Below are 18,587 nucleotides of genomic sequence, written 5' to 3'. Positions count from 1 at the left end.
TAAGGTGGGGGCAACATTTTTCTGTGCCTTCACCTCTTGATTCTTTGATGTAATCTTGCATTAATTTTTGCAATGTCCAGTCTTTCAATAATTCCAAGACTCAATAGTCTTCGAGATGATTGTTGGAGTTAGACCTTGTATCTTTTGAATTGCCATGTCTTTATCCTCTGGTTGAATTCCTCTTGGTTTTGTATGCAAAATTATAGACGTTGCCAATTCACATGACTCTCGCTGTTGTATTTCTTCGTTAAGAACTAGATCAATGACATCGTTATTACTTCCCAACAAGTTACTCAGTACTGAACTCAATTAGTGATTTTATTACTTCGTTAAGAACTAGATCATGACTTTATTGATTTAGATGTTGCGATGTTGATGCACCTTGAAACAGCTGTCTCATCAGATAAACTTTGTTTGAGATTGACAACTTTTCGTACATACTTTATATCATTAGATAAACTTTGTTTGAGATTGACAACTTTTCGTACATACTTTATAGAGTTTCGATAAGACCTGTCGTAGTAGTTTCTCTCCCAATATTGGAAGCAACTGTGCAATGTCAAATGATTTCTTGTTTAATAAGAAAAGTCCAATCTTCATCGGCATGTCCTGTAGTTTCTTTCCTGATAGAGGCGGATACATTTTTGTACGCAAATAATGAAATCTTTTATTTCAATATTCCAAAAACTTTTCTAAATTTTCACATTTTCATTTATAGTCATTATTCCTATTCAAATCTGACTTAATTATTATAGTTAACGTAAATGACCAAAGCTCTTATACTAGTGGTAAAGAAATTACACAAATTTGCTATAGTCATATTTTTAAAAAATAAAATAAATGTTAAATAATAACATAAAAATTAACGACAAAGTTTAGTTAATTTTGCTTACATGTCCAAGCTGTTGTAAGTCTTTCACTGAAGAAAGAAACGTGTACCCGTATATAAGAGAAATAAACACATTTGTGAAAATTGATAAATAAGCATTCTATTATTAATTTTATGGGAAATAAATTCTGGTAATTTCTTTATTTCTCTTTTTTAAGAGAAACTTAAGAATTGAAGTTACCTTATGTGATTTAAGATTGTAGTTGCAACAATCTATTAATTATGTAATCTATATTAATGATGAAGTTAGCACATAGTGCATTTGTCAATTCTGGACTCCTTAGCATTGTGCGTGCCCTAAGTAATGTTCACACAGTGCAAGTCTAAACTAAGTTGTGTGGAATGTCCGATCCAGTACTACTTCCTTGAACTTCTATATTTTTCTATTGTGTCTATGGTGAAAACTTCTTTACTGAGGAAAATGAAAATGTTGATGAGTAGATATTTTCCAAATTCACACAAGACTTTCCTTGTGGCTTTTATACTTGTTGTCATGCTTTCATCTATTATAGAAGAATAAATTATGGTTGTGATAGTTGACGTGCTAATTGTTTATGGAAACTTTTGTTACCTTCACTATTGATGTAATAGTGTACTGCCTTGTTTTGAAAATCTCATTTATGGCAAAATTTTGTCATATGATTAGTTTTTGTAAGAGATTTAGGGTGCTTGATTAGTTCTTCTGTTGGAGTTAAGGTGAGATAGACAATTTCAGAACTGAAAAGTTACTTCTGACGAGAATACGGCCACCAACGAACGGAAATCATTTCGAGATTTCGAAAAGGATAAATATACTTTGAGAATATTTTTTTGACAATATTTTATCATCATCTACGTGTCATTATGTGATTGTTTCAAAATTACTCCGCAATCAATAATAATAATCATAAACATTAACATGAACTAATTACATAATAACACGTAGATGATATTAAAATGTTGTCAAAAAAATGTCAAAATATCATCATCTTTTGAAAATAGTTGCTTTTTTCCTAATCCTCTCAATACAAAACTTGGTTTTTGACAGTTCATTAAATCCAAAGAGTTAACTTCAGAATACCAGCAAGTAATTTATTGATTTTGATGTCTTCTTCATAAAATGGGGTTTCCTTGTCACTGCATAGATTTGCAGCTTACAAGAGAATGAGCGATTACCCGTAGCATGCATAGCTTGTTGGATTGAGATGCTATCCATCATTATTATTTTTTCTTGGAAACAAATACTTCAACCATCAACCCAGTGACAAAGCTATTAAGCAAGTGTTTTGTTGCTATTTTGCGTAGTTGTCAAAATTCAAAGTACGAACGAATATAGGAGTTGGTATAGTATTTAGTACCCACAAGGTTAATGTACCAGCAAGTGTATTGACAAACAGCACTTTCTTTCAGTTCAGTTATGAAAAAAGAGAAATTCTTGCCAGAGTAATTCCCATAAACTTATGGTTGTGCTGCTTTTGATTCTCACTTCGAAATCTTTTGGTAAAAGATTGTGAATTTATGTGTCACTGTAATTAAAAGTTGGGGACAAGTAAGCATATTTAGTAAATATTGGAAAACATTGTGAATTTTTTTATTATTTGCAGCGTATACAACAAATAATAGCTCTGAAAAAAATCTTTGGGGAGGAATTCAATGAACATTCACTCCTTGAGATATTAGGGTTTAAACAAACGTACCACAGCTGGCACTGTCAAATGGGTTGACCTAACCCACTTAATAAAAAACAGAAAATAATCTACTCTGATGGGACCTAAACGACTTGACCAAATAGAGTAACTCACCTAAATTTAAAAATGCAGAAACACTGTTCCAAAGATCATGAGTTGAGTTCTTTATATTGGAACATATAAAATCACAATATCAAAAACCAAAGATAGTGAACATGTACAACCATCAATGATTCGAAACATGTATAACCTACCAGCCATCAGTTTTAATCACTTATAGATATTTCACCAAAATTAGTGGCCCTAATAATAATAATAATAATGAAATCAATGTACTTCAACGAAGATCTTGTTATGGAACCATGGGGAGAAGGAAAGGTTGTCGCAGACAAAACTCATCTTGTCGCAGACATGTTTAGGATTTTTTGAAGGATATTTAGGAAAATTTTAACACAGTACCCCCCGTTAATATAAAATTTTAAAATGATAATTTGTGCGTTTTTTTTTATATAATTTATCCAACTTTCTTAATGTTATTCAATAAAAATAATACTCGCACGTAGTTTCTAATATCAGAATGTTTGCGTTGGGGTTCATCTTCTTCACGACGTGAGAGAGTGACCTTGCGTGACTGATCGATGCAAGAAAAAAAATGGTTTAACATTAAATATTTCTTGGATATTGTTTATCTTCTCATATTCAATATACATTGCCAATTTCTCATATGACGTATACAGTTTTCTTCAAAATTAATCTTAAATATAATTATTTCTTTACATATATAAAACACGGCTAATTTCCCAAGTACAGTTTCAATTAACTTTTATTTTAATACCATTGTACAAATAAAAAACAATTTTTAATTACAAGATGTAATATTTTTAAAAGATTTTAAAACTACGACCACGAAAGTGTGTTTTCTCCAATATGTATGATGTAGATTATGGAATTGATATGTTTAATCTATTGGTGAAAGTAAATGATTGTGTAGACAAGTATTTTTAAGCACATTGTTTGAGTCTAAACTATGGGCTCTTTTGGAATGGCCTCCAAACCCAGTACAGAACTTTAGAACATGCTGCTCCTTTTTTAATCACAAAATCAAATCATCCGAATAAAGATAAAACCAACCACCTTAAGCTTATCTCATCACACCTTACATCACCTGAATAATGTCATCTTCTGTCTGCAATTCTAAGCACAAACCTTTCTGTTAGTTCCTATCTCATTTTTTTCACAGAAACTACACATTTCAGGATGAAGTAGTCAGGCTTTATTATAGAAACGAGAAATAATGAAGTTGTGGATTTTCCTTATCTACAATAGGTGTTGCAGTAATAGGCTTTGTTTATAGATTCTTAAATAACTTTAAAGACATTATCCAAGGGGCAATTGAAAGGAAGAGTGATTTAAATTTAATGATGATAAATGAAGATAAATGACAGTATTCTATTCCTAACCGACAGGCAGAACAAAGGATAACTATCACCAAAATATCTACTCCAAAGCACTTATCAGTAAAAGCACCCAACCGACCACACCGCAGAACAATCCAAGCCTCGATCTTAGAACCTTCAACTTACTCAAGAATAAAGAGTTAAAACTCCTCCTTACTCAGCTAAAAACCTAAAGTTTCGTCATTTAGTGACGTCACAATCTGCAAACAGATATATAAATGCGCACACGCAAAGGGTCTTTCAGAAAACCCCAAAGAAAATCAAAAGCTACTTCTTTTGCAGTGAGAACCGTGGATGTAGATGCTTTGCAAGCCAGATTTAGAGACTCCAACGATAAAAGCTATGCTTGACACTTACCATACCTCCAAACTCTGTTCGAACCAGTGTGGTTCTAGCCTTGTGCAAACAATTGACGCACCTTTACCTCTGGTATGGTCCCTTATCAGGCGCTTTGAGAACCCACAAGGCTACAAACTTTTTGTGAAGAAGTGCACCATGGTTGCCGGAGATGGTGGCATTGGAAGTGTACGTGAGGTGATGGTCACATCCGGGTTACCGGCTGGTGTCAGTGTGGAGAGGTTAGACAAGCTTGATGATGACAAACATGTGTTAAAGTTTAGCATCATTGGCGGTGATCACAGGCTTGTGAATTACAGTTCCACGATTAGTTTGCATGAAGAAGAAGAGAAATATGGGGGGAAGACGGTGGCGATTGAGTCGTACGTGGTTGATGTTCCGGCAGGAAGTAGTGATGAAGACACCTGCTGCTTTGCCAATACCATCATAGCTTGCAATCTTAGATCCTTGGCTAAGATCACAGAACAAATGGTTCGAAAGGCTAAGTAAATTAAGTCCGTAGCTACCTCCCTTAGTTTCTCTTCAGATTATTACCTTTATTTGTTGTGTTGTTATGTTGAGTGTTGTTGTTAATGATGTTAGTCTATTTATGGATTTATCAGTTCTTATGTAGGCTAAGGTTACTAATAGATGCTTAATTGTATATATATATATATATATATATATATATATATGTTAACTCAAATGAAATAAACATTTGATTTTGTTTCGGATTATAAATTCTAATTCATTTTGTCTGTTACAATGTATTTTTAATTCATGTTGAATCATTCAGAATTACTTTAAAATACTAACTAGGTAAATATTTATATCTTCGATTCCATATCAAAGAAATAATTATGAATTTTGAATTCAAACAACTTGATTTAATTTTTAGTTGAAAAAAATAATAATTATGAAGTGGTATTACTGATGCAAACTGAACATTTGTGAAATCAACCCTGCACTTCTTTTTTTTCCGGTCAATGTTACTTTCGGTCCACGCTTTCTCTCAATCAAGCCGATCATAGTAGTAGCCCAGCACGATTCCAAGAGCTTTTTAAATTGTTTTCCAATGACTAGTAAACTATACAATAACTCCTCTCTAAATACCATTACCTTATCCTATACATACTCTCTTTAGTTTCAAATACGCACTCTATTTTCAATTAAAAAATATTCTTGTTCATCTCATTTCTTATTTAATAAAATGTCAAGAATTTTTTCAATAAATATTAATAATGAAAATATTACTGACACTACTCAATAAAATAACACTTAAATACCATTTTGGTCCTAATTTTTGTTTTTTGATAAATTTTCTTCATTTTTTATGATATCATTTAAATTATTAACAGAATGATTTAAATTGTTAACAGAATAGCATAAAACTATTTGCTTGATCGATTGAGAAGCTTGGCTAATATAAGAGAAGTTTGATTATGAAGTTTGAAAGTTTAATCAGCAAAGGAGAAGCTCGACTAAAAAGCTCAGTCTGCATAGGAGAAGCTCTTCCTTTTACCATGTACTAATGACTGCATCTCCCGCGCCACCAGCAACGTCAACCACCAAAGCTTCGTCGGTATCGCCTATCACCGTCTACCTCAATCTCCTTCAACTCTATTTTTGCCAAAACTCACAAGATCATTTCGTTTGCTATGGGCTTCACTATTGCAACTATAGATTTAGAAGATTGAACTTTCGTAAAAGAGAAGGAAGAAAGAGAAAACATTATAAAGTGTCAGCTGGCTATGGCTACATTTGCGAGGGTCTCAGCAAGTGGTGGCAATCCGCGATGAGTGATCAACAGTTCTAATTAGGTAACAAAGTTACAGAAAAAGTTGACAAACACTAACTTGCTGGCCGAGCTTTTCAGCCAAGCTTCTCTACTAACAAATCATGTAAGCAAAAACAACACACCTCATGCAAACAGTATCACCACAAACAGTATCACAATGTACACTTTTCCATTAATAATTTAAAAGCTGTCATGAAAAAGGATTAAATTAAATAAAATTTATCAAAATAAAAACCTAATTAAACACGTAAAACAAATGAGAACCACATTTGTTAACTATAATTAAATAAACATATTTGAGGGCAAATAAAAACACGAAAAGAAATTTAAAAGAACAAGCAGGCAAGCCATATTTTTGCTAAAAAATTATGTTTCATAGGTAAGATTGTATCCGTCATGTCACCATAATGCATGCGAAAATGTAAACGAAAACCCCATCATATGCCCAATAAACCAGATAAGCCTGATAAACTGGGAATTTCAGTCATTCACACTACACTGTGTTTGACATGCACAATTGCACATAGGCTTAGTATCTAACACTAATGCAACACTTAGCCACAAATGCATGCATGTAAGAAGAATTTATAAGATTCTGAAAGACAATTCACGGTTGGGATTCACGGCCTTCCTTTTAGAGACCATGTCTATTAGTTACAACACCAGAGGCCCATTCAATGGTTTATCTACCTCATCACAGACCAATAAATGTTAAAGACCAATCTTGGATTTGAATGCAAAATATTGAGTATTCCGCAAATACATGCCTAACACGATAGGTAATTCGACAGCCTTTAAATTGACCCATCCAACTCACCATAATTTTAGCAGAATGCAGACATGGATTCATTATCTAAGACTGACAAAAAGCTAACCATCGAAACCCAAGAAAACATATCTAACCAATAAACCCTATTTGAAAATATAAAGTAATGACTACATATCAAAGGATTTCATTTAACCTCAGTTAGCTACTATAACGGATCATCTGGTGAGACGCAATATCTCAAACAAAATAATGTTCGGACAACAACGCTTTACATGGCTTCGAGGAAGTATGGAAACCTACCAAATACATTGGGGATAGAAATTATTGAACTAAACAATCAAAATCCAACTAGATGAACATCATCAACTCTGGCCTACAGTATACATTGTTGTGCTCATCCTCCAAGGCAGGGTATGATGCTACAAGAGCATCTTGAGCTCCAATATATAAAGAGTTGTAAATCTTCCAATATACCTCCCTAACTTTCCGGGCAGGATGGAACAGCCCTTGCAGACAATAATTCAGAACTACGGCCGCTCCCAAGGCTACTCTCATTCCTTCAATTGCTTCCATCACGGCATTAATCACATGCGGAGATGTTTCAAAAATGTTTGGCCACACATAATTCAGCAAATGCACCAGTGCATCCTCACAACCCAAACCAGCCACTCCCAATGCCATGTGCTTCACAGCAGATGCAGCAGTCTGCCTGTGAACCAAATCCCTGTCCATAAGAGCATCCTCAAGCAACGGAGTAACAGCATAGATGTAGTCTTTTCCCATTTCACCAATGTACTCAAATAGGAAAGACAGGGACTTCAGCACACCGTTTTGCACATTAAGTTCTGGGACACGATACTCATTCATCAAAGCCGGTAAAACTGTGAAGGGTGAACATGTTTCTGCAACAATTGCAATAGCTACAGTAGTGCAGACACGGTTCTGCCTCTCCTGAACCTTGAGGTTATTTAACAGAGTTGCTAGGACATCTTGTGGACCAATGGCCTTTGCTATATAACCAAAAGTGTTCACTGTAGCTCTACGGATTCCCTTCTTGTGTGCTTTAAGCATCTCAAGCAGCTCAAAACAAATTCTCATCCATTCTCTTGCAGGTACAAACTCAGCACCACGATCAGCAATTCTTCCCACAAGGTCAATACAATTCTCCTGGACTTTCTCATGTCTATTCTTCAAAATCGGGGTCAACCTTGGAAGTAAATCCTTAATAGGTGGAGTCATCTTTGTCATACCGATAACATTGACAATAGACTTGAGAGCTCCCAGAATTGATCCCAAAACCTCGGGATACTCTTCTCCCAAATACTCATATAAGACAACACCAAGATGACCCATCAAATTTTCCTCGTGGCACTGCTTCATGACAACAGCAATCCTTGAAATGAGATCTGCTGCTTGCTGCCTCACCTTTGCACTCTTGTTGTTCAATCTCCACTTGATGGTACCACAAATCTGTGGAAGATATGACTTCACTCTCTGCCCAAGTGAGTTTACAACTGCACCAAACCCATTGAGCATCACATTGGCATCATCACTGGTCTGCTCTTGGAAGGCATAAAGAATACCATCAATCAGAAGCTCTTCCAGCCGTGCATCGATATCTGAAGCCCCTAAGTTAGTTACCACCTTCTCAATAGTTTCCATAACCATTCGCCTATATGGTTCACTCTCATCTTTAAGATCCTCAACAATTCTACCAACAATATCGGCAACGCCGACCTTGTTTGCTATCTCTACAGTAGTCTCCACCAGTTGCTTATAGTTTCTTCTATCCAAAGCCATCCTCCTAACCCAGAAATTCCTGAAAAATTCAGGGAGGATATCATTTCTAATATATTCAGCTTCCACACCCTCAGTACTCACACATTGCTTCACCACTTTCAAAACAATTTTCTTCATTTCTTCATCGGGTGACTGGAATTCACGAATCAGAATGAGCATGACTTCCTTAGTATAGTAACTGGCATACAGAGCTTCCATCAATGGAATAATAAATCCAATTGCTTTCAAAAACGCAGCCAACACCTTCCCACGGTGTTGCCTAATACCTTTCCACAGCGGTTTCAAGACAGAGTCAAAACTTTCAATACCATAAGGAGCCGCTGCCTCAGCAAGGGCGGCAAGAGACAATGCAGTGATTGTTCTCACCTTCTGATTCTCATCATTCAGACCATGTTCAATAATTTCCACCAGAGATCTAAGATGCGGCAACACAGCGCAACCAATTAAAATGGCAATCTGCTGCACAATTTTAATCCCTGTGTGCCTAGCTTGCCATGATTTCTTACTCTGACAAACTGCCTTCAAGAATGGCAACAGTGCAGGTATACCCAGAGCAGATGCAACAACACTAAAAGCCCTAGCAGTAGTGTTCCTAACATATTCATCAATGTTATCTATATCAGGCCGCATGGCAGCAATCATTGTAGCCAGCCCAGCAGCTTTACTGAGATTAGATATTATTTCTCTCCCCTCAACACGGGCATAGTAGTCCTCATCAATCAACAAGGGTTCAATAACAACAAGAATCTTATGCACAAAAGGCCGAACCAATTCATCTAATTTATACAAAACCCTGTCTATCACCTTAACCAAAAGATGTCTCTCCTGATCCTCAAGTGTAGGCTGCATCAGCAACGGCAGGATCCGGTTAAACAAAGGTCCGGCACCAAACTCACGAGCCTTATCAGTAAGCTGCCTTAATGCTGTCTTCCTCTGCGGTGGTGTCCCATTCTTTACTTTAAGCAGAAGCTTCATAATCTTCCTTTCCTTCTGCTCATCTGGGGACAACTCCTCCTCGTTCTCTTCATTCAACAGTGCCCCAAAGTACTGATAATCTTCAGGCTTCATAAAGGGCAATCCACCAGGCACCTCCTTTGGAACATCAAACTGTTGCCCACGATTCTCTTCAGGAATTTGATAGAGAGGGGTCCCCAACGGAGTAGGAGTGGCAAGAAGCTTCCTAGCAGGCGTCCTAATGGGCACATACGAAGCAGGGGGCTCCAAAATCTTATACCCCTCTTGGGGAAACATAGCGTCAAGCTCCTCATCCGTCAAGGGACGATTCCTCTCCTCAATATCCCTCTCCCACCTCAACAAATTGTACTGCTCCGGCGTGATGGAGCCTTGTAAAGCCCCAGGGGTTGGAGTAGCAAGTTCAATACCACCAACAGGGGTAACACCAGGAGTATAAGCAACAGCAGGAGTAGCACCAGGCAATGGAGTAGCGCTTCCCATAGTAGCAGGGGTTTCATCCCATCTTGATCTTTGCCTCTTAGGAGTTGGGGTAGCCATCCCAGAAAGCTTAGGAGTAGCATCCCAAGTCATACCAGAAGGTGTAGCACCAGGTGTAACACCACCTGCAAAGGGACGAAACCAGAAAAAAATTATGGGTCAAAAATTTAACACGTAATAAAAGAGAACATAAGAGGGTTGTAAACCAACCTGCAGGTGTTGCATCAGAATCCCCAACTCTACCAGGGGTAGGAGTCTCATCCCATCGGTTCCTCCTCCCAGGGGTCGCATCTGAAACCCTTCCTGGCGTCGGGGTAGCATCCCACCGCCCCGGGGTTGTGTCCGGCATATCCCAATCAGAAGTTTTCGCTTTCTTCACAGGGGCAGCACCAGCACCAGCACCATCCTGAGACTGGTCCCACCGGTTCCTCCTCTTCTGCTGCTGCTGCTGCGGCGGAGCAGCCTTGGCAGCCTCCTCCTCTTCCTTCTTCTTCTTGGAGATGGCCTTCAGAGTTTCCTCCTTCTCCCTCTTGAGGGCCTCCTCGCGCATGATATCACCGTAGGTCCTCACCGAGGGGTCGGGGGTCTTCTCCCCGGCGGCGAAGGGGTCGTGGCGCTCAGGGGAAATGATCTGGTTGAGGCGACGGCGGCGGTAATCGTCTTCACGGTCGATAATTCGCTGAGGCTTTCGGAACCCGATATCGGCGTCAGATTCGGGGGCGGAGGGCATGTCCTTAAGGAGAGACTTAGGGGCGGTGTAGGAAGCGAGCTTGCGCGCAACCTCGTTGTCCATGGCGTCGAGATTCTCGTCATCCTCGTTCGCGGGGATGGAAGTGAGGTATGAGTCCTTATCGCTTCCGCCGTAGAGATCGGTATCGAAGGTGACAGAGTTGAGAGACGCCAGCTGCTGTTCCATTCGCTTGCGTTCTTCCTGCGTTTTCGCGATCTCGGGGTCCACGGAAGCCATGGTTATGCTTGGAACTCCTAAAGCCCTAACCCTAACAGAGGAGGTAGATAGAGAGCGAGAGAAGATAGGGTTGAAGATGGATGGATTTAGATTCGCGAAATGGATAGGAATTGAAGGTGAAAGAAACCCTATGCAGGTTGATTAGTGAGTGAAGGTTGAAGAAACACATTCAGATACAACATAAGTGGAACCGACATAGCCTGTTGGGCCAAGACCGGCCCAATTCAGTTATATCTACCAGGGCCTTTTCCTTCCTGCACTCTATTTTTCAAAGTTCCAATTTTGTCCTTAACTTTTTTGACATGGCAAAAATATCAGTCCAGAATATATTTAATTTTGAAATGTTTTATCAGAAATTGTAATAGTGGTGATTTTTTTGAAAATTTTAATTTTCCAATATGTCAAAATGTATAATCTGGAATATTCTGGAATATACTATATATTCTGGAATATATTCTGGAATATGAAAGTTTAATTTTCCAATATGTCAAAATAGTTAATTTATACTATATATTCTGGAATATCTCTCACCTTCTTATTGATTATCCGGAATGTAATTACAAAAGTGTTTTAATATAACCTGTATAACATTTTGAAAGGTGTCAAAAAGTTTAAAACGCGAGGTGCAAGAAAATAAATGAGAAGTACATGAAGAAAATGAAGCCCAACTTTGGTCTGAGCCCTTAGAAAAACCTGTATTTTGTTAGACAAAACTGCAACTTGGTGAAAAAAAACTGAAGAGTGGGAGCATTCTTTATGCAGTATTGCTATAACACCTTTGGAGAGTACTGGCTAGGAATTACTTTAATACAAATATTAATTCTCAACTACCATATCTATCACTATGGAAAACTTTAAGTTGAAGGAAAATTAGGTTTCAATTTGAACCTTGTTTTACAGCCTGGTCATACGTACATTCTTATTGCAATGTTTTGTTTTTTTTATAGTACATGAAGTACTGGTTTTGTTACATACATTCTTTTTGCAATGATTATTAAATGTTAAATATTAAAGTAATGATTCCTTTTTCAGTGCGTGTTGTTTTTCTGTTATATTCCATTAGGATTAATAGAGTAGTTTTACCCCCACACACATATATATATATATATATATATATATATATATATATATATATATATATATATATATATATATATATATATATATATATTAAAATGACTTATATTTATACATATATTATATACAATATTTTATTTTTGATGTATCCAACTATTAAAGAAAACATCATATGTTTAATATGAAAAAAATAGATAACTCAAATAAATATATAGATAATGTTATTATAGTTATTTCAAATAAAAAAAATTACGACTAAAAGTAATATTACATTAATTTAAAAAATATAACAGTCTTTTTACAAAATAACATGAAACAAATATTCCAAGTTTATACTTCAGTACCACTCTTGGTTCTACACTAAATCTATTGGAGAATATTAATTTGTTTATACTATAAAAGTGATAATTGCAAACAAGAAGAAACATAGACAAAGATATTAATTTTATTGCTCTATAGAATCACTGTGAGTGAATTTTACCCTATCACACACAAGGTGAGTCCCTTAATATTTTTGACCAAGGTAAAACCCTTAAACTAAGATTTATTGCTCCTCTCACCATATATCTCACCCTTCTCTACTTGAGATTGGATGTTAATACGTTAAGATAACACCAAATACAAAATTCATATATTAATACACACATTACTTTAACCACCACTAATCCTCCTTGGATTAGTACCAATCACTCACATATCATATTATAAACCAATAATTGTTTTAACATTCAGATAATCACACACATTAAACACATCACAAGATATATACACAAATTTAGTTAAAATCATTATATGTTCACTCAAGCACTAAATATGCTTGTTCAACGAATAGTGTCTCACAGTATACTCGCTTAACCACCAGATCTGCTCGCTCAGTGAGTAGTGCCTAACATCACACTCGCCCAACGACCAAATAGCTCGCTCAACGAGAATACCAATAGAACTTACAGATTTAAATTCTTCCAAAAGTTAGCCAACGAGTATATTCTCACCCAAAGACTATCAAGTCAGTGGACTCTTTGAATTTGGTCTCGCTTAATGACTACACAGTCAGTAGCTATTTGATTTTGACTTCCCCCAACGAGTACATACTCGCCCAACAAGTCTTCATAACATAATTATGCAGATTTATGTCATTCCAATCCTGAAAAATCAGTTTAACTCTAACCATAAATGTCAAACCAACCAACCATCAGATAATACATAATTCAATGACTTAATTTACCTCAAATACAATCTCAACTATACAATATATCAACATTTCAACCTAGGATCACTAAAGATGATTCAAAATTCCTACTTCAATTCAACAAGTTATAATTGATCAGACAACTCAATTTCACAAACCAATTATCATACAAGCCTAGAACCAGTAATTACAAGTTATCTATTAGTTAAAATTAACATAATTTGTTTTTCTTACCTGACAGATAATCAAACAATTATAGAATCCTCAAAACATCTTTAGTCACACAAGAAGTCTTATATGCCTTATAAACAACATAAACACAATCAGGACACACCATTAGGACCACTACTAAGCAAATACTTTTAAAGATGACTCAAGTAATGCAAACTAGAACGATATACATACACAAAAACGTACAAACTAAGGAAAAAAAGACAAAAACTAACTTACTCTATTATAGAAATTAATCAGACAAAATTGAAGATCTTGTCAAAAAGATTATTCTAACGGTCTTTGATAGACAAAGGGATTATTAGTAAATTTAGGAAGATGGAATAAATCTAGAGAGAGGGATTTTTTTGAGAGATGATGTAATATAGAATCATGAAACTTATTTATAAAAACTCTATTTATATTTTAAATTTTTATTATTAAAATAATTGAATTTTCTCATTCTATATACACCATTGATTCTAGAACACGAATTTATAAACTCTTACCTTATACCTTTGCCAAATATTTATATAAGTTTCTACATTATTTAATATATTTTAAATTTCTTTTATTGTCTAAAAGTTTCCATTATAAAATATTAAAATCAAGAATAAGGATAAGGTAATACACATTTATATTCATTTTTGACACCTACTATAAAAAAAATGGTCATTAAAAAAAATGATCATAAAAAAAAGTAAAAATTTGTATTTTTAAGAAAGAAAAAAAAAATAAAAAATAAAGAAGGCGCTCTCAAATAAATTGAAGAAATTTTGAACGTGTCAAAATATCATTTTTCTAAAATCAATTATAGAGTGGTTTCAAATAATCACTTTGACAGTAAAAAAAGAAGAAGAAATAAGATAATATGATATTGAAAAAAAAAAGCAAATCTTTGAGCACATGTTTATATTTCAGTTCCGATAAATCTTACTCAATTTTTTTTAAAAAAAAAGAAGAAGCAACGTTTCTTTATAAAAAAATATTAATTTTACTTTTGAAAAAAGTTCTTCAGTTACATTTAAGCTAAATACAAAGATGCACTAGATTTGATAGTAAATTAATATGAACAAAAGGCACGGGTACGGGGAAGTAGTAGTATAAGCAAGATAGTCACTGTTCACTCGGCTTGACTCTCTCGTCCATGCCATGTGCTTGTGCCCTGCCTCAGCAACCAGTCTAATAGCCTAGTCACAACACGTACACATTTGAATGTTAGATTACCCAACCCTTTTTTCTTAGTACAATCCCAAAATTTTTCACTAGTTTTTTAGGTAGAAAAAAATCCAACTACTAAAACAAATATTTCACACTCATTACCAATTACAAACGTGAAGTTGACAGTGCTGGAATTCATTCATACATTACTACCAAATCACCCCTTTACTTTACACTGCTATTTGATCTTCTTTTCTTTTCTTTTTTACCTTTCTGATTTTCTATCTAAGCCAAAGAAGTAAAAGTGCAAAGGACCAAGATGCTGACTGGCAGATTGGTAATGTTGTATATATATGGAATACAAAGATGATGGTATCAAATCATCAAATAAACAAGGAAGAAAATGGGCTACCAACTCAAAACTCAACTGGTTTTTCTCTTCCTTGTCTGGGGTTCATGGGCGTTTCTGTGCTATGGTCTCCCTAGTGAGTACTCCATATTGGCCCTCGACCTTGACAAGTTTCCTTCAGAGGAAGGGGTGGTGGAGCTGTTTCAACGATGGAAGGAGGAGCACCGAAAGTTTTATGAACACCCTGAAGAAGCAAAGTTAAGGTTGGAGAATTTCAAGAGGAACTTGAAATACATCGTAGAGAAGAATGCAAAGCGAAATTATCCTTACGGGCACAGTGTAGGATTGAACAGGTTTGCTGACATGAGCAATGAAGAGTTCAAGCATAGGTTTATTTCAAAGGTAAAGAAGCCATTTGGCAAAAGACATGGCTTGTCTAATAAGGATGATTCATGCGAAGATGCACCTTACACTTTGGATTGGAGGAAGAAGGGTGTTGTGACTGGTGTCAAGGACCAAGGACACTGTGGTAAGCTTCTATACAGTCTATACACACCTATAGATTTATTTCGAAACATTGATGATTATCTATATATATTGTTCTATCATGGTTGTGACTTATGTAAAAACCCTGCTGCTGTCAAAACTCACTGCTGTAAAAACCCTTCGTTTTTTTTTATCATCGTTTTTGCACATAGTAAATGTATTTCTCACTGTATTTTTAGGTAGCTGTTGGGCATTCTCTTCTACTGGAGCCATGGAAGGAATAAATGCAATTGCGACAGGGGACCTTGTTAGCCTTTCAGAACAGGAACTTGTGGACTGTGATAGTACTAATGATGGATGTTATGGAGGCTACATGGACTATGCTTTTGAATGGGTTATGCACAATGGTGGAATCGACTCAGAAACTGAATATCCATACACTGGTGTAGAGGGTAGATGCAATGTCACCAAGGTCTTCTTACCTAAACCCTGCATTTTCCTTCTCATGCTGTTCTAAATATCTAATTTACAGATTTTTTTTTTTGTTCAGGAGAAAACAAAGGTTGTTAGCATTGATGGCTACTCCGATGTGGGACAATCGGATAATTCCCTGTTGTGTGCTACAGTGAAGCAACCTATCAGTGTTGCTATAGATGGTTCTTCACGGGATTTCCAACTATACACTGGTGTAAGTGTTATTTGACCTTTCACTATTGCAGAAGAAAAATCCAGAAAATGGAATTTGCATTCGTAAACTAGGCATTTTCACTTTTCTTGAACAGGGTATCTATGATGGACATTGCTCAAGTGACCCAGATGATATTGATCATGCCGTTTTAATTGTTGGTTATGGCTCAGAGGATGATGAAGATTACTGGATTGTAAAGAATTCATGGGGAACCTCATGGGGAATGGAAGGGTACATTTATATCAAAAGGAATACTCACTTAAAATACGGAGTGTGTGCAATCAATTACATGGCCTCTTACCCTACCAAAGACCCTACTGCTCCATCCCCAAGTAGCCCTCCATCACCGACTTCACCATCGCCACCGCAACCACTACCACCTCCGCCGCCACCTCCGCCGCCACCTCCACCACCACCACCACCTCCACCGATCAGATGTGGAGATTTCTCATATTGTTCAGCTCATGAGACATGTTGTTGCCTTCATAAGCTTTTTGATTTCTGCTTCGTTTATGGTTGCTGTGAATATGAGAATGGTGTGTGTTGCCGTGGAACCGAGTATTGCTGTCCCAGTGATTTCCCCATATGTGTTACTGAACACGGACTCTGTCTCAAGGTATGAGATATCATATCTATGTTCTAGCACTCTTTCTGAATGCAATCAAGAGTTTTCAAATTTCTGAATATACTCGTAAATTTGTGTTATGTAGCACCACGGAGATTTGATCGGAGTTGCTGCAAAGAAGAAGAAGTTTGGAAGTCACAAGTTACCATGGACTAAATTAGAACAAACAGAAAACACATTTCAACCCCTTCGGATGAGGAATGTTTTCGCTGCAATGCTTTGAATTTACTTCTTTCCCTCTTTTTGTGTTTGGATTTGCTCAAGAAAAATAATATGTTAACACCGCCATTCATTAAATATGTCCATTATATAATTACTTTACTTAATAAAATATTATATTTGAAGCACATATATTAAGTTCCCACGTGTCGTTCGTCTCAAATCAACAACAAAATATGCTTCAAATGCTTTCATTTGTTATATGGATAAGTATTATCGTAAGTTAGTTGAGTTTTACTATGAATACTTATCTACATCCAACTATATTTTTCTTTAGGCAACAGGAAAAGTTCCCAAATGGCATTTTATTGTAGGGTCTCCAATTATTCATACATGCCATTTTTTTAACTTTAGATAAGTCAATGCATCTTGCAAACTACTAGGATATAGATACAGTGGATAAACTATTAATTAACTATAAGTGCATATGACAAATGATTACTAGGAAAAACAATTTAATCTTTGAAAATTTTCTAATTTGATCTTTGTGCTATATGAATGTGTGTTTGATGATAATTGTCCCAAAATAGAATTTGAGATTAGCTATAGAAGGTCATTTGTTGTTGATTCCACGATTGGTGACATTGGTTGGGCAACTTCAAGGGCATAGGCTATGATTAATATGTGCACTTGACACATTTTCTGGAGATGCCAAAAAATGACCTTAACTTTGTTAAAATTCTCATAACCTCTTTCAGTTCTTTGATCAAAAAATTTATTCAATTATTTCAATTTCTTTGTCCTTTTCCTTTCACATATCATTTTCATTATGGCTTTCTCCATGAAGAGAATTTCCCGTTGAATACCATTAAGGTTCAGATTCATAGAAAGATGCATCAAGAGTTACATGTAATGTTGAGTTATAAGATCACAAAACCTAATTGTTTTTGTAAAATCGACGTAGCCAACAAAAGATACCTTGTTTTTATACATAGATCATTTTTATTTAGCTAATTTTTAGGAATTCGAACATAATCAATACAACTGAAGATTCGTGTTTCAAGATTTGAAAGATAAACAATCAACAATAAGAATTTTATATTTGTATAGATAAGTCTCAAGGTTTAGCACTCAAGAAGGGAGTTGATTCATAAGATAGGCAACTATTTTCACCATTATTTTCACCATTTCTCCCCAATAAAATTAAAAAAGTAACTATAGATATGAGAACTTTGATAACGTCGTACTAAAAGTATTGTGCTCACGTTATATTATATAACTCATGAAACAGTGTAATAAAAATTTGAATTTAAGGTGACAATAATTTTTAAAAAAACTAAAAAAGTTTTAAAAACTAAAAAGAATAGACTCTTGAACACACACATAATAATGAACACTCAATTTTATCATTTTCATCTTTAATTTACATATATAATATGAATAGTTTAAATTAATACTTTTAAATACTTTTTCCTTTTTTTCTATACTAATATTAATTTAAAGAGAAA

General features: G+C 35.5%; 3 protein-coding genes across 3 annotated transcripts; 2 read left to right on the top strand and 1 right to left on the bottom strand.

The window, feature by feature from the left end:
- The first annotated feature begins 4,236 nt into the window (after positions 1-4,236).
- Positions 4,237-4,982, top strand: LOC108343263 (abscisic acid receptor PYL12). The gene has a single exon (XM_017581436.2). The coding sequence runs from the start codon at positions 4,314-4,316 to the stop codon at positions 4,857-4,859; it is 546 nt and encodes a 181-aa protein (XP_017436925.1). The 5' UTR covers positions 4,237-4,313; the 3' UTR covers positions 4,860-4,982.
- A 2,116-nt stretch (positions 4,983-7,098) lies between these two features.
- LOC108342822 (uncharacterized) lies at positions 7,099-11,292 on the bottom strand. Its single transcript, XM_017580647.2, has 2 exons — positions 10,379-11,292; positions 7,099-10,293 (listed from the first exon to the last, which is right to left on the bottom strand). The coding sequence occupies exons 1-2, from the start codon at positions 11,133-11,135 to the stop codon at positions 7,265-7,267; spliced, it is 3,786 nt and encodes a 1,261-aa protein (XP_017436136.1). The 5' UTR covers positions 11,136-11,292; the 3' UTR covers positions 7,099-7,264.
- Positions 11,293-15,078: 3,786 nt separating this feature from the next.
- Positions 15,079-17,269, top strand: LOC108342823 (low-temperature-induced cysteine proteinase). Its single transcript, XM_017580648.2, has 5 exons — positions 15,079-15,650; positions 15,847-16,079; positions 16,158-16,295; positions 16,390-16,911; positions 17,006-17,269. The coding sequence occupies exons 1-5, from the start codon at positions 15,176-15,178 to the stop codon at positions 17,141-17,143; spliced, it is 1,506 nt and encodes a 501-aa protein (XP_017436137.1). The 5' UTR covers positions 15,079-15,175; the 3' UTR covers positions 17,144-17,269.
- Positions 17,270-18,587: the final 1,318 nt, after the last annotated feature.

The sequence above is a fragment of the Vigna angularis genome, chromosome 6, assembly GCF_016808095.1.
Source record: "Vigna angularis cultivar LongXiaoDou No.4 chromosome 6, ASM1680809v1, whole genome shotgun sequence".
Taxonomy (NCBI): domain Eukaryota; kingdom Viridiplantae; phylum Streptophyta; class Magnoliopsida; order Fabales; family Fabaceae; genus Vigna; species Vigna angularis.
Note: the sequence above shows the minus strand (reverse complement) of the source record. Positions and strands in the feature narration are given on the sequence as shown.

Bases quoted from the DNA above. Each gene is read 5' to 3' on its own strand.
- LOC108343263 (XM_017581436.2), top strand. From the start codon at position 4,314: ATGCTTTGCAAGCCAGATTTAGAGACTCCAACGATAAAAGCTATGCTT.
- LOC108342822 (XM_017580647.2), bottom strand. From the start codon at position 11,135: ATGGCTTCCGTGGACCCCGAGATCGCGAAAACGCAGGAAGAACGCAAG. The intron at 10,294-10,378 runs GTTGGTTTACAA...GTCCCTTTGCAG, and splicing joins TTCTGATGCAACACCTGCAG to GTGGTGTTACACCTGGTGCT.
- LOC108342823 (XM_017580648.2), top strand. From the start codon at position 15,176: ATGGGCTACCAACTCAAAACTCAACTGGTTTTTCTCTTCCTTGTCTGG. The intron at 16,080-16,157 runs GTCTTCTTACCT...TTTTTTGTTCAG, and splicing joins GTAGATGCAATGTCACCAAG to GAGAAAACAAAGGTTGTTAG. The intron at 16,296-16,389 runs GTAAGTGTTATT...TTTCTTGAACAG, and splicing joins ATTTCCAACTATACACTGGT to GGTATCTATGATGGACATTG.